This window comes from Dermochelys coriacea, chromosome 3 (genome assembly GCF_009764565.3).
Source record: "Dermochelys coriacea isolate rDerCor1 chromosome 3, rDerCor1.pri.v4, whole genome shotgun sequence".
Taxonomy (NCBI): Eukaryota; Metazoa; Chordata; order Testudines; family Dermochelyidae; genus Dermochelys; species Dermochelys coriacea.
Window position 1 is genome coordinate 126751261 of NC_050070.1, and position 14157 is coordinate 126765417.

General features: G+C 42.3%; 1 protein-coding gene across 3 annotated transcripts in view; it reads right to left on the reverse strand.

Annotated features, from left to right (window-relative positions):
• Window positions 1-14157, reverse strand: part of PDE10A (phosphodiesterase 10A) — a 603707-nt gene that overhangs the window by 327582 nt on the left and 261968 nt on the right. The window contains exon 1 of one of the 3 annotated variants that reach the window (XM_038397222.2): window positions 1251-2278. The exons of 1 other annotated variant lie outside the window; for it this stretch is intronic. In XM_038397222.2, coding sequence (XP_038253150.2) covers window positions 1251-1941 — 691 coding nt within the window. In that variant the 5' untranslated portion in view covers window positions 1942-2278. Of the gene's footprint in view, window positions 1-1250; window positions 2282-14157 lie in introns of those variants that run through there. One more of the 3 variants, XM_043511278.1, reaches the window with a different exon arrangement.

Here is a 14157-nt window from a genome sequence, read left to right on the forward strand (position 1 = left end):
AAGCGCAGCAGGGCCCTGGGGGCGGGGCCGACACACAGGCGCGGAGGGAGAGCCCGGCGCCGGGTTATGAATGGAGCGGTCCTGCAATGCGAAGCCTCGCTCCGCTTTCACCACCTCGCGGATCTGGCAGCTCTTCGCTGGCTGCGAGCGGCTCCCCGCACCATGTGCTCCGCTCCCGGGCCCCCGCCCGTCCACGCTACCCCTAATCCGCCCCCCCCCCCGCCGCCTGCCCTCCAAGCCACCCCGCCACGTGCCCCCCCCCACTGCAGCCGCCACCTCGTCCCTCCCATGGAGCACCGAGGAAACCCCCCCACGGCAAGCCTGCCCCCAGGCCCCGACTGAGCAATGCAGGGAGGAGGGACGTTGGGTGTATTGGTCTCACTGCCACCTCTTGGCACGTTTGTAACCGAGCCCACCGACACCTGCTTGTGTGTAGACCCGGGGAGAAGGGGGGGTCTGATCGCTTCTTTTGGGGGTGGTGGGGGTGGAAGCTATTAGCGGTACGGAAGTCCCTTGTGACTCTCCAGACCCATTGATTTCAGCCTCCTGCCACTCGGGCACCAGCCCACCCCGGCGGTATCCCGCAGCTGCACAGAGCACGTGTTTCTGCCGTGGCTGTTGTTATCCCGGCGGCACGGAAAGCCACAGGAGGAGGAGGGCATTGGCTGCTGACGAGCGACCCACCACACACCCATCTCCTTGCGTCGGATCTGACCGGAGCGTCTTCTTCAAAGCATCCCACCCTTTCTCGTCCCGATTCCCTATTCTCTGCTGCTGCTTTCCCGCCCCCACCTGGAGATAGCAGGAGCTTGCTGATTTTACGACTTTAGGCAAGTCCTGAGCCCGGAAAGGACGAAAGTCTCCGATCCTCCCCCGTGGTACCCACGGCATGAATGGCCAAACAAGCATGCACCGAGTCAAACACTGATTCCCCCCGCGCTGCAACTGATTCTAAAACAACGCCCGAGAATAAATTCCGAGCACATCATAGCCTCCCCCCCAAAATAAAACTCAATCCACCCACCACCCCCTTCCGCCATGCACCCCATCCTCCATGCATCCCCACGCACCCCGCTCTGTGCATCCTGAGCCACCCCCTCCTCCCCAAGCGGAGACTAAAAGGCCTTCCCCTTCCTGTAGCTCCCCCAAAACACCCCCGTCCGTGCACCCAGCCCTCCCTCCATCCTCCTCTCCCCCCCCCCCACCGCAGGCAAGCAGCCCGTCCATGCCCTGAGTGCTCGGCCACCTACTTGTGCCCAGGAAACAGTCGGTAAACCTCCTAAAGCAGCTTGTAGAAGAAGATCCATCTTCCATGTCTGGCCTTAGCAGCAGGGGAGACGAGAAGGAGAGGAAGGAGCCTCTATGCCGCTGCCTAGGGGTCCTGCTCCTGCCGGGGCCGTCTCCTCTGATCCCGTCGCCGCGGGCGGCTGCTGCTGCAGCACCCAGGAAATTGTAGGACCACAGGCGAGAGGCAGCTGGGGCCAGGAGGAGCCGCGGCTGGTGCTGCCGGGGTCCGGCGGCTGGAGGGGGGAGCAGCAAGCCCTGGATGGAGGAAGAGAAGAACAGCCTGCTCCTGCTCCTGCTCCTGCTCCTGCTCCTGCTGCTGCTCCGGGGATGGACGATCAAGGGAGCTGCTGCTGCTGCTTCTCCTCCTCCTGCCGCCTCTCCTCCTCCCCCCTTTCCTTGGAGACTTGCGAGCGCAGCGGCAGAGGAGGGGGGGAGGAGAGGAGGAGGCGGCGGCGAGAAGCGACGGGAAGAGGGAGCAGGGGCGGGGAAGGAGGGGGCTGGAGGAGCCCGGCGAGGAGCGGCGGCGGCTCTGGGGACGATGCTGGAGGCGGCGGCGGCGGCGGCTGTTTGGGAGCGGGGCAGAGGAGGAGCTGCAGGCAGCCGAGCCGCTTCCCGGAGGAGGAGCCCGGGCGCTGCCTCCGCTGCTCTGGCCATAGGAGGGGACCGTGCCGGAGGCGGGCTTTTCCCCGGCGGCAGCCAGGGGGGGCTGGGGGCGGGCTGAGGGCAGCCTCTCGGGGTCGGACATCTGCCCGCCCGGAGGCAGGACGTTGGCCGGCGACACGCGAGCGGAGCGGAGGGGAGGGGCGCGGCGGGCGAGGCGCTCTCCCTGCCCCCCCAGCAGATCCCTCCGGGAAACAGCTTCGCCCGCTTTAGGGCGGAGGGGCCACGGCGCGGCCCGGGTGCCCCCTGAGGGCCCCCTCGCCGGCACGCGCTCGCCTCGCGATTTCAACACAGCCGGAGCGTCTCCCGCGCCATGCAAATAGTCCCCTGCGTGTGTCGGCGCCGCGCTCCCTGCAGCTCCGGCCCCCGCCGCCACAAACCGCCCCCCCTGGCGGAGCTCTCGCTTCCCCGGCTGCCTCCGCGCCTCGCAGGGCCAGGCCCCCGCCCCGCCGCCGCAGCACGCGCGCTGCCCCCGGGGAACGCTCGGCCTGCGGGTTTTTCTTTCTTACGGGGGGCGGGGGCGGGGAGGAACCTTCCTAGGGGGTCCCGTGACCGAGATAGTTCCAGCCTCGGAGCTCAGAGAGGCTGGTGGGAGCAGATGCGATGCAGCAGCCGGGATGGGAGCGGGAGGTAGAGAGGACTGCTAGGAGCATAGTCCAGGCTCAGCTAAACACCACCGCCCCCTTGGCTCGCTTTATATAGAGAGAGACTTAGTGATGTGCATAACGACACTCCCCCCCCCCCCTTCATTTATTATTTTATCTGAATCGCCAAGTTTCTGTTATGCTCATGAAGCCAGAAAACTAGTTCACACCTTTAAAGCCCCTCATAAAACTCCTTCTGCCCCGCCTCACCCAGAGCTATATCCTGATCTCCCAGGCGGGGTGGTGCAAATCTGCCGTAAACGCCTTAAATTCGCTAGAATTACTCCGGATTTACACGGAGCGTAACTGGCAACCCAATCGAGGATAGGGGGGAAAGGAGGTGTGTATGCAAGAGGGGCGCATTACAATTTGTCAGGTTTCAGAGTAGCAGCCTTGTTAGGCTGTATTCGCAAAAAGATGCATGCAGCCGATGAAGTGAGCTGTAGCTCACGAAAGCTTATGCTCAAATAAATTTGTTAGTCTCTAAGGTGCCACAAGTCCTCCTTTTCTTTTAATTAAAATTTGTGGTTGCATTTAGGGCATATACATTCAGTGGTCAAATGAATTAAAAGATTGCTTTAAGAAGGCTACGCAAACAAAGCACAGCCACCAGAAACAAAGAAAGCCAACCTTGGCTCTGCTTGAGCTGATGCCTCATTAAAAGGAGACCCCTGGCCAAACCCCATGGTGGCTTTCCAGGCTCTCTCATGTAGCAGTACATGGACCTATCAACACCGCGCAGTTTAGGACCCATAAAGAAATGACAAATAGCAAAGCGGGGTGTTTGGAAAAGAAACCTCAGTTGAGCAGAGTGTCAAACAAAACAATACCTAATAACGGGGGGGGGGGGGGGGACTGTGGGGAGCAGCAATGGCCCAAGCACATCCTCTGGAGAGGTTTGACACGTGGCGGGTTGAGGAGCTCCACAACAAGGCTACACAATCCCGATTTCGTTCTCACTTCAAATCTTTTTAAGCACCACATAGAAAAGGAAACGATATGGGAGTTTTAAATGTGCCCTTCCTGCCCTTCACCCTGAAAAGGGAGTGGGGGAGCTCACTGAAGTTACAATCAGATATGGATAAGTATGAACAGCCAAACAAAACAGTACCACGCGCAGAGGTACAACAGGATGTAAGGAGAACTGCTCCCTGTAGTAATAACGTCCGTCCCACATTTTAATACCCTAATGCTGTCCCCCCTCCACCTCGTGGAAAAGTTTTACTCTCTCTAAGATGCATGGTTAAAAACAAACTGTTACAAAGTCCAGGGGTTTGATATTGTCTTCAGTAGAAATCAACTGCCTGTCTGTCTGCCTTTAGTTAAGCTAGCCATTCGTGAAATATTCCCCCATTATTTTAACATCCTCTTCTACAGGGATGCTATCATTTTTGTTTCTAAAGCGTAGTGAAAATTCGTTAGCTAACAGAAATTAGGCTCATCAGGAATTATATCAACATTAGAAATTCCCAGGGAACGAAAATACAGCCACCGACTTGCTTATTAAAGAGAGCTGCGTTTACATTGGGATGGCCATTCTTTCACGGAGAAAAAAAAACTTGTTCTCGCAAGGAAACTATTTTTCCCAGACATCCAGCAGTGTAAAATCCACAAACAAGCTGGTCTACTGTTCCTTTCTTATTCTGACAGTTGAATCCCCGGTGCTGGGAGCATTTCCTTGCATTTGCTGTTGTTGGGGGGGGGGGGAGCGGAGAATTTGCAGCAGCCTCCTGAAAAAAGGTCCGATCCTATATTAGGTTCAAAAGGTATTAGCTAAGAAATTTAGTATTAATAGTAGTCGTATCCAAAGAGCTGTTTTCCAAACCCTTAGCTCTTCCTCCAAAAAAAGAAAAAAAATCCTATTACAATTGTATCAAAATTCAGACCATAACAAATCTATTTTTCTCTTGGGGAGCACAAACATTTTTGCTATACTATCCCAAATTTAAATGAGGTCCTCAATAGTCTAATATAGAAGACTATTTATAAGACTAATAAGACATTTAATATAAAAACTTCCCTCCTTTACTAGATTCAGTCTCATCTTCAGTTATTATTTACTCCCCCTCCCTATTGGCCAGTTTTAGTATATAGAGCAAGCTACCTACACTTCTCTACTCTTTTGCAAAACTGATAAGAAAGGTCTCTTTTTTAAAAAAAAAAAATCCTCATTACAGCAATGCCTTGTTAAATGCTTTTAGAGCTATTACTGGGAGAACAACCCAAACTCTTTAATTAAAGATGATTCAAATTTGCATTCTTATCTTCCTGCATATAATAAGCCACCATAAACTGAGTTAACATAAAAAGTCAAGGTCTAATTTGAACTTACAAAAGCAAAGAAATTATTCTTTACTTACCCTTTTGTGCTCAGACATTGGAACGGGTATAGTATTTCTGTGGACTAATTTCCTTTGCTTTGATTTTTCTATAATAATGTAAAATAAGGGGAATCTGTTTAATTATATGTATATGCACCTATTGAAGGCTCTTTCAGAGACCTGTTGAGTTTTGTGCATTATTCTTATATTTAACACAGTATACTGTAAAATCAGATCAGCATTAGTATGTGCATAATGGATCAGAATTACAGAACATTTCTGCATTTTGCATGCTGTTTTTGAATTGGTACCATAACACTAGCTCACATTTGCATATTATGGATTTATACTACTAATCCATAGAAAAAGCATGAATTTCAAAAGTATTTGTATGAGTATTAACACTTATCTGTATTACATGTATATAGTATTATACATATATAATCTATTGCATATCTATCATACATTCATATTGATAAGTTGTTTTACATGCATACTTTATATATGTGACTGCACATATTAAAAGGGTCTTGGTCTACATGATACAATAACTAATTTTAAAATATATTTTTGTCAAACAGCTGTAACTAGTAATATTCTATTTTCCTCTAGGTCCACCTTTACTTCTCGATGGACCTAAACATTTAATTGTCAGGTTTCATTCCTGAGTTAATTGTTATGGCTAATTTATTTATTTATAAACCCCCTGAACACAGGGGGTTTATATTAAGAATCCTGAAAAAGTTGACAATTGCAATTGAGAAAGAGAACTACTTATAATCTTTCCATTTTAACTCAAAATATTTACCCTTCTCCCCAAAGTAGCTACTTATTTTCCACTCAAAAATACTAACACAAAAGTAAGATTTTCTCCTCTATTATAATAATACAATTATTTTTACTTACTACTTCAGGTACAGTTTTTAAAAGGCTAGGAGGACTACTATTTCAGTTTGAAGATCAAAGCCCTGATGTATCATCACCATTAACCCTGAAAATTATCAATTGAGATTATATTTCTCTCAAGATCATACAACCTTCCGAGAGAAATACTTTTGTCAGTTATTTGAATGCTTGTAACTATGGAAAACAATCCACACAGTTTGCAAAATTTTTGTTCAAGAGACCAAAACAGATTAGAGAACTCATTTTAAAAAAACAGAAACAGAGGTGGGCAGGTTTTGGTAAAGTTGCTATCCTACATATATAACCTATTTTTGCCTAAAATGCTTAATTGAAATACAGAAAAACAAACAGTGGATTTGCTTTCATGACTCACACTTTCCATTTCATACTGTTTGACTTTGTGTCAAAACAGCTTAACTGTAATTTCACATATATATTGAAGTTGGACAGAAAGTAAATACTTTTGTTTGCTTGAATGTGAATATGTTATTTCTTGTGAATGCAGGATGCCTAGAGATTTATAGAATAATACAATTCCTTTGCAAAAGATTTATTTAGTTTACAGAAAGAAGAGATTAGTGAATGGTGTTTTATTATTATACCCTATTTTTAAATGCATATATTTTGCTGACATAAATTTGTAAGCTCTTCAGGGCAAGGACCTTGTCTTTATTTCTGTCTGTAAACCATCTAGTACAACCAAATACATTAATGAGCTGTCAATTGCTAAGCAAATATCTGTAGTTACTGTTACAAAATATTTAATAATAAAATATCTTACATAGAAGAAGACTGTCAAATTAGAGTAAAAAAACTCTCAACAAGGAAAATCATCACCAAAAATTAAAGATACCACGCCATCCAAAATCCACCTTTATTGTGTTTAGGTATTGCAGTCAGTATGGGATTAAATTAATTAGATTAGTTACTGAATCTCTACATTTTCACCGCATGTTTTCAGAAACCCTACTAGACTCTGAAAATCTATGTTAAGTCCCTGTATTGTTGCTTATCCAAAAGTATAGCTGATTGAACAGTATTAATCAAACCAAAACATTGCCATAGTTTGGCTTTTTATATTATGTTATATACAAACACTCTCCCCCCCCACACACAAATCATTCATACTCCATTGAGAATGTATTCTATATTTGTAAGAAATCACCAAATTCTCCAGACAAATAGTTTTCAGGACAAGAGTTGTTTGCAAACTGTTCACTTCATTTATGTATTATTCATTCATTATTTGTTATTCATGGATGATTGGTCCCATAATATTGTTTCTGCTTCCTGACTAAATGACTGCAGCATTATTAGAACAAATAGTGAATAATGAAAATCAAATTTTATAAGATCTACATTTGGGAACTTTTCTGGATTTGAGAACATTTTCATGAATGCTTGGTGATTATCTGAATAATCAGGAATAAATCAACAGAAAATCATATTTGATTCACAAACAGATTTGTGAATAAACAAATTTTTCATTATTTGACCAGCTCTATTCAAAACCCAGTATAACACAACTTCCAGTGCCACTGTGGAATGATGGGGCTGTTACAACAATAGTGCACAATCCTACATGCTTTGTATCTCATAGAAACTCCCATTGACTTCAACACCACTTTTGGGTGTGAAAAGAATGCAGAATCAGGCCTGAATCTAAGAAATCAAACAAACTTTTCTTGTACAAAAATAAATAAAAGTTAAAATGATCCTCACTATCCACCTGATTCAGATGTGTGCATCCCTCCAAGAACTAATGATACCAATACAATATGGTCAAAATGTATTCTAGATGGCATTTGCAGTTATAAATGTTGATTCTGATTCTGTAAGAGGTCCCCATACAGAACTCCCATTGAAGTCATCAGGAATTCAGTGCAATTACATATATTATAATATATGTATATGCATAATCTTAGACATATTATGAAAAGCAGTTTGTGTGCCTATCCAAGAGCTACTTTACAACACCAACAGTTTGGGGTGGGGTTTTTTTTTGTTTGTTTGTTTGTTTTTAAACATAGAGTTAACCAACAAATGCCCCAAACTTGCCTAATTCCACTTGTAAACTGAAAAGGAGTACTTGTGACACCTTGTAAACTGTGACCTTTCAGGAAAGACAGCAAAGTAAGATGTCTGATATCTGGCCCCCATTCTCTGTTCCTCTGCCTGGTAAATATTCCTGTCTCTGAGCTGCCTCCATCCTGGAGCCCACTCTATGCAAACCTGGTCTACCCCTTGAAAGAATAAAGAAAAATAACCAGAGAAAGGGGAAGGCAAATTTAGCAAAATCTAAGACTGAAGTCATCAAGAATTCAAGATTCAGCAGATGAGAGATGGTTTCCGCATGGGTTAGAGAGGGGCCACAGCTGTGAAATGTAACCTGCTGGAAAAGTGGAGCTGTAACCAGAAAGGGGAGGAGTGGGTGGCGGAGGGAGGAGGAAGAGGCAGAAGGATAAAGACAGATAAGACTCTGTCCTAGCACTGAGTAAATACCACCTTTAAATAGATGCCTTATGTAAAAGTTCTTTGTAATTCAATAAAAATGACAGCCTTTTTATAGTTTTTTTTCTGCTAAATTATCTTACAAAATGTAATGATTATATCTCAGCTACCAAAGAGTGATAAAAACCCCCACTATATAAAGGACATTCTTCTTTATTAAATTCTATTATATTTTTGAATAATCTATGTAGAATACTTTTGGTTTAATCCCTATTACATTCTGTAGCACACTCATGAGGGATTACTCAAAAGATTTATGAATCAAAAGAATGAATTCAATACAAGGGTATACACCAGCCATTTTATTTAATTTCCACATTCAAACGAGCTAATTCTTGTTCCCAAGGTCATTGACTAAAAGAAAAAGTGTTTAGAATACTCACACAAATGTGTATTTACAGAACTATTCATGCTGCTGGCCATTTTGAAGGCTCTTTACGAGTTTGGGAGTCAGCTAATCCAAGAGAAGAAACAATACAGTTTGATTTATGTGACCAGAATCACTCACAAGGTGCAAATAAGGAAGTACAAGTACCCAAAGCAATACTTGCAGCAAATAATTTGTGAGCATCTCATAGGCTGCAATGTGTTCCAATAAAACTATTAATTGAATAATTCAAAATAATGAACACATTCTTAAAAATCACAGATCACTGGCAAATAGGAAAAAAGGGGAGGGGGGGCTAAAGTATGAATATATTGCTCATTCTGAGTAGTTCCCCCAGATCTGCTCATCTCACTCTGCAATATGGCAGCTGACAGAATATGTAGTCAAAGGTACCAATAGATACAAAATATTTAAAACTTTCACAGGAGTCTGTTCAGTAGCAGTTATTCTTTAATGTTAATGATGTATGCATTTTCATAGATATTTGTTATAGTTGGTTGGAAAATATATTCCACCCACCTTACTGAAAATTTTAATTGGGGGGAACTGAAAAAATATAAAGGGTTCAATTTTTAATTTTTTTTAAACAAAAATTCATAATTCTCCATGGAAAGCAGCTAACTTGTGCAAACAAAAAAAACCCATTTGGTAAAAAAACCCAATCTTCCATCAAAAAACATTTTGACAGAAAAGTTTTGATTTAATATTGCAGACTCTGTTTAAAAAAAAAACCAAAACAAAACAAATGCTATGGTTAAAAACAGGAAAAGGTTGGTACCAATGCACAAACTGAATTCTGAGTCTGACTTTCTTTTTAGTAATGTGCTTGGATTTGTTCACTCTAAAAAGACCATGTAAACCTAAGAAGCCAAAGAAAATATAAATTTTGTTGCTTCTTCCACATTGTCACCATGAAATACACAGGTCAGATATTGCATAGTTTTTAGGTGGTTGGTTGGTTGGTTGTTTTGGGGGGGAAGGGGGTGGGGGGGGTAGAGAGAGAGAATTGGTTTGTTTTTTTAATTTCAATGGTCAAAATAAAGGACATAAAAATCACTAGCGAAGGACTGATACCTTCTGTCTAATAAATGGAACTGTAATAAATAATATTAATAATATCTAGCTCACATAGTTTTCTGGCAGCAAAAGGTTTTTACAAGGGAGGTCAGTACTATTTCCCCCACCACCACTTTACAGATGGGGAAACTGAGGCACAGAGGTGACATGACTTACACCAGTTCCCCCAGCAGGCCAGTGGCAGAACTACAAATAGAATGCAGATCTCCTCAGTCCTAGTCTAGTGCTCTGTTCACTAGGCCAGCCATCAGCTTTAACAGTAATATTTAGAACATACCTTGTTATTTGTATAACAAAAGTTCCTCAAACAAAGTAAGCTCTTTGAAGCAAGGCCATCTTTTTTTTGTTTGTTTGTAGAACCTATAGCACAATAGGACCCATGATGAGAACTCATAGGTGCTCTTGCAATACAAAATTATAAGCAGCAGCAGCAGGCAGCAATGTGGACAGCAGAATCAGGAAACTCATGCTATTAAAACAGCCATTTTTGTTATGCAAATAAAAATAAAACCAGGCTACCAGTATTTTTGTAATCTTATTTTTCAACTGTAATATGCAAATAATTTATAAAAATCTAATGATTACAATTATGTATCTGCTAAGTGACAAGTAATATTGATGTGTTATTTCAATTCAGTAATTCATCAGAACACCTACACTAGGCTGAGAGAGAGTTAGGATCCCTCTATACAGAGCATACCTAAGAAAACCAAAAAAGCAAGGAAATGAAAAGGTAAGGCATCTAACATGACCTATCTTTTACTCCTCCACCCAGTGACACACATCTGACTACTACACAACTGCTATATCCCACAGACAACGCACCACAACCTCAACCCTGCTCCAATTGGTATACCAACCTTCCAGTGCCCTTTCCTAAACTCACCACTCATCTTCAGTGCCCCTTCCCCACCCACAGAACCTCCTCCTCTCCCGCCCAGCACCTCCCACAAACTCTTAATATACTGTAAAAAATGGCAGGAAAGTTTGGAGAGATTAGATAGAAATATGGAGATCCTGCAGTTGTTTGTAGTATACCACTAGGTTAATAAATAAAAATAATAATAAAGTACTTATTTTTGAAGCAATTTCTCTTAAGCCTTCACAGTAAAATACAGAAAAGATACAGAAAGACTGCACCGTTCAGCATAGTCCACTAGACTCAATCTCTAAAGTGTCCTCAGTGAAAACTGATTTTGCTAGAGAGACTATGCAGGAATGAAATCCTGCAACTAAAAAATTGTGGGTTTCATATATATATGATCAGATGAGTGCCACTGTCATAAATATAAAGAGAAGGGTAACCACCTTTCTGTATACAGAATTATAAAATCCCTCCTGGCCAGAGGAAAAACCCTTTCACCTGTAAAGGGTTAAGAAGCTAAAATAACCTAGCTGGCACCTGACCAAAATGACCAATGAGGAGACAAGTTACTTTCAAAGCTGGGAGTGGGGGGAACAAAGGATCTGTCTGTCTGTGTGATGCTTTTGCCAGGACCAGATCAGGAATACTCTTCAGAACTTCTGTTAAAGTTAGTAAGAAATCTAGCTAGAAATGCATTAAATTTCCTTTTGTTTAAATGGCTGGTAAAAAAGCTGTGCTGAATGGAATGTATATTCCTGTTTTTGTGTCTTTTTGTAACTTAAGGTTTTGCCTAGAGGGATTCTCTATGTTTTGAATCTGATTACCCTGTAAGGTATTTACCATCCTGATTTTACAGAGGTGATTCTTTTACTTTTTCTTTAATTAAAAGTCTTCTTTTAAGAACCTGATTGCTTTTTCATTGTTCTTAAGATCCAAGGGTTTGGGTCTGTGTTCACCTATGCAAATTGGTGAGGATTTTTATCAAGCCTTCCCCAGGAAAGGGGGTGTAGGGCTTGGGGGGATATTTTTTGGGGGAAGACATCTCCAGGTGGACTCTTTCCTTGTTCTTTGTTTAACACGCTTAGTGGTGGCAGCATGGGGTTCAAGGACAAGGCAAAGTTTGTACCTTGGGGAAGTTTTTAACCTAAGCTGGTAAGAAGAAGCTTAGGGGGTCTTTCATGCAGGTCCCCACATCTGTACCCTAGAGTTCAGAGTGGGGAAGGAACCTTGACAGCCATACTGCTGCTAGCCATAGAAAATAGTTAAATCCACAAATTGACATACGGTGCTTGACAACCCCTTGAATTTCTGATTTCCAGGGAGCAGTAAAACTATAGCAATGCAACAGTTCCAATACCCCGGTCACATCAGATGATCCCTATATCTGATCTGACTAGTGCACACAAAAGTGTCATTGTCTGTCATTACCATTTTTTGTAAAGACAGATTGACACTCAGACTAAACAGATTAGGGCAGGAGTAGCTTTGGGTTTTTATTTGTGGAAAAAGGATTTGTTTGTGAGACCACAGAACCTCATAGTGAACCGAAAGTTCTGTGTGGGAGTTTTTCACAAGTTATTCTAATCTAACTCGTGGCTTAACTGGATGTGACTTCACTAAAGAAAATCTAGGGGTGTTTATTAGAAAAGCCAGATACCTGCTGCCAGTAGCTTTTGCAACCTGTCGGTCTCCTTTCCTTCAGCATCATGGCCTAATGCAATATGGATGCAGAGTTCGAAGACCATCTCTCACCTACAAAAATGACAAAGAGTTGATTCTCTACCTTCAGAGGGGGTTTACATCTGTTGTTTAGATTCTCTAGAACTCCAGAGAAAGTGACAGATTACCATTTTAATCCATCTCTCAGACAAGACTTTAAAAAAGAAGGGGAGCCATGAAAACATTTAAATGGGACAAAAATAAGCACATATTTGAAAATGAAGCAGATTAGATAGATGGAAAGTTGAGGTGAGTAAAACCTTTAGGAACAGACCATTTGTCTTACCAGGTAAGACTACTGGTACATTATATCTGCAGTCCCATCTCTGGCAGCTTTTAATGGCAGATAAAGACCATAATGCAGTTTCAGTTTATTGCACTTATTTTATTTATTTATAGGTATTTCTAAGATACTCATGATTGTAGTACCTCAGTGCTTCACAAATATTCATGAATTTGACCTCTTAACACCCCTGCAAAGTACGTATTAATTACACGTAAAGAAAAACAGCGAGATTAAAATGACTTTCCCAAGGTCATGCAGGAAGTCTGTGGCAAAGACAGGGGAAAAAACTGGCACCCTGGTTCCCAGCTCAGTATTTTACTTACAAAGCCACCTTAATACCCTTCTTCTCTCTTCTTCAGTGGAGAAGAATTAGTAATTCCTTCTTGATTCCTGTGGTGATCAGCTTACAGCCGAAAGCATGAGTGTATGTTATCCTTATGTTAACATGCTTAACTGCAAATAGCGTTATTCATCATAGAACTATCCAGTTCTTTTTAAAATTCAGCTACAGTGTCTGATTATGGCCTCCCACAGGAGCAAACTTAGAGACTTTCATGGCACAGTGTACATAGGGGTAGAAAACTGAAGCACATGGGGCCCAACATCCTTTCAGTTTTAGGGAAACCTTGAGTAATGAGTATCCCATTAAGGTCCACTTTTAAGAAAGGAAATTTAATACTAAAGTGTTGACCTCTGTTTGACCTTTCCATACAGACTTTCTTGCTACTTATTAGGGCTGTCACGTAATCGCAGTAAACTCAAAAAAATTAATCACTGTTAATCATAGTTTTAATCACACTGTTAATAGAATACCAATAGAAATGTATTATATATTTTGGATGTTTTTCTACATTTTCATATATATTGTATTTTGTGTTGTAATTGAAATCAAAGTATATATTATTTTTTATTATAAATATTTGCACTGTAAAAATGATAAAGAAATAGTATTTTTCAATTCACCTCATACAAGTACTGTAGTGCAATCTTTGTTGTGAAAGTGCAATTTAGAAATATAGATTTTTTTGTGTTACATATCTGCACCCAAAAACAAAACAATGTAAAACTTCAGAGCCTACAGTCCACTCAGTCCTACTTCTTGTTCAGCCAATTGCTAAGACAAACAAGTTTGTTTACGCATCAGAGGGGTAGTCATGTTAGTCTGGATCTGTAAAAGTGGCAAAGAGTCCTGTGGCACTTTATAGACCCGCAGACATATTGGAGCATAAGCTTTCATCGGTGAATATCCGCTTCGTCAGATTCGTGTAGTGGAAATTTCCACTATATGTAGTTTGTTTACATTTACAGAGATAATGCTGCCCTCTTTTTATTTACAGTGTCACCAGAAAGTGAGAACAGGCATTTGCATGGCACTTCTGTAGCCAGCATTGCCAGACATGCTAAATATTCATATGCCCCTTTATGCTTCTGCCACCATTCCAGAGGATGTGCTTCCATGCTGATGATGCTCGTTTAAAAAAATAATGCATTAA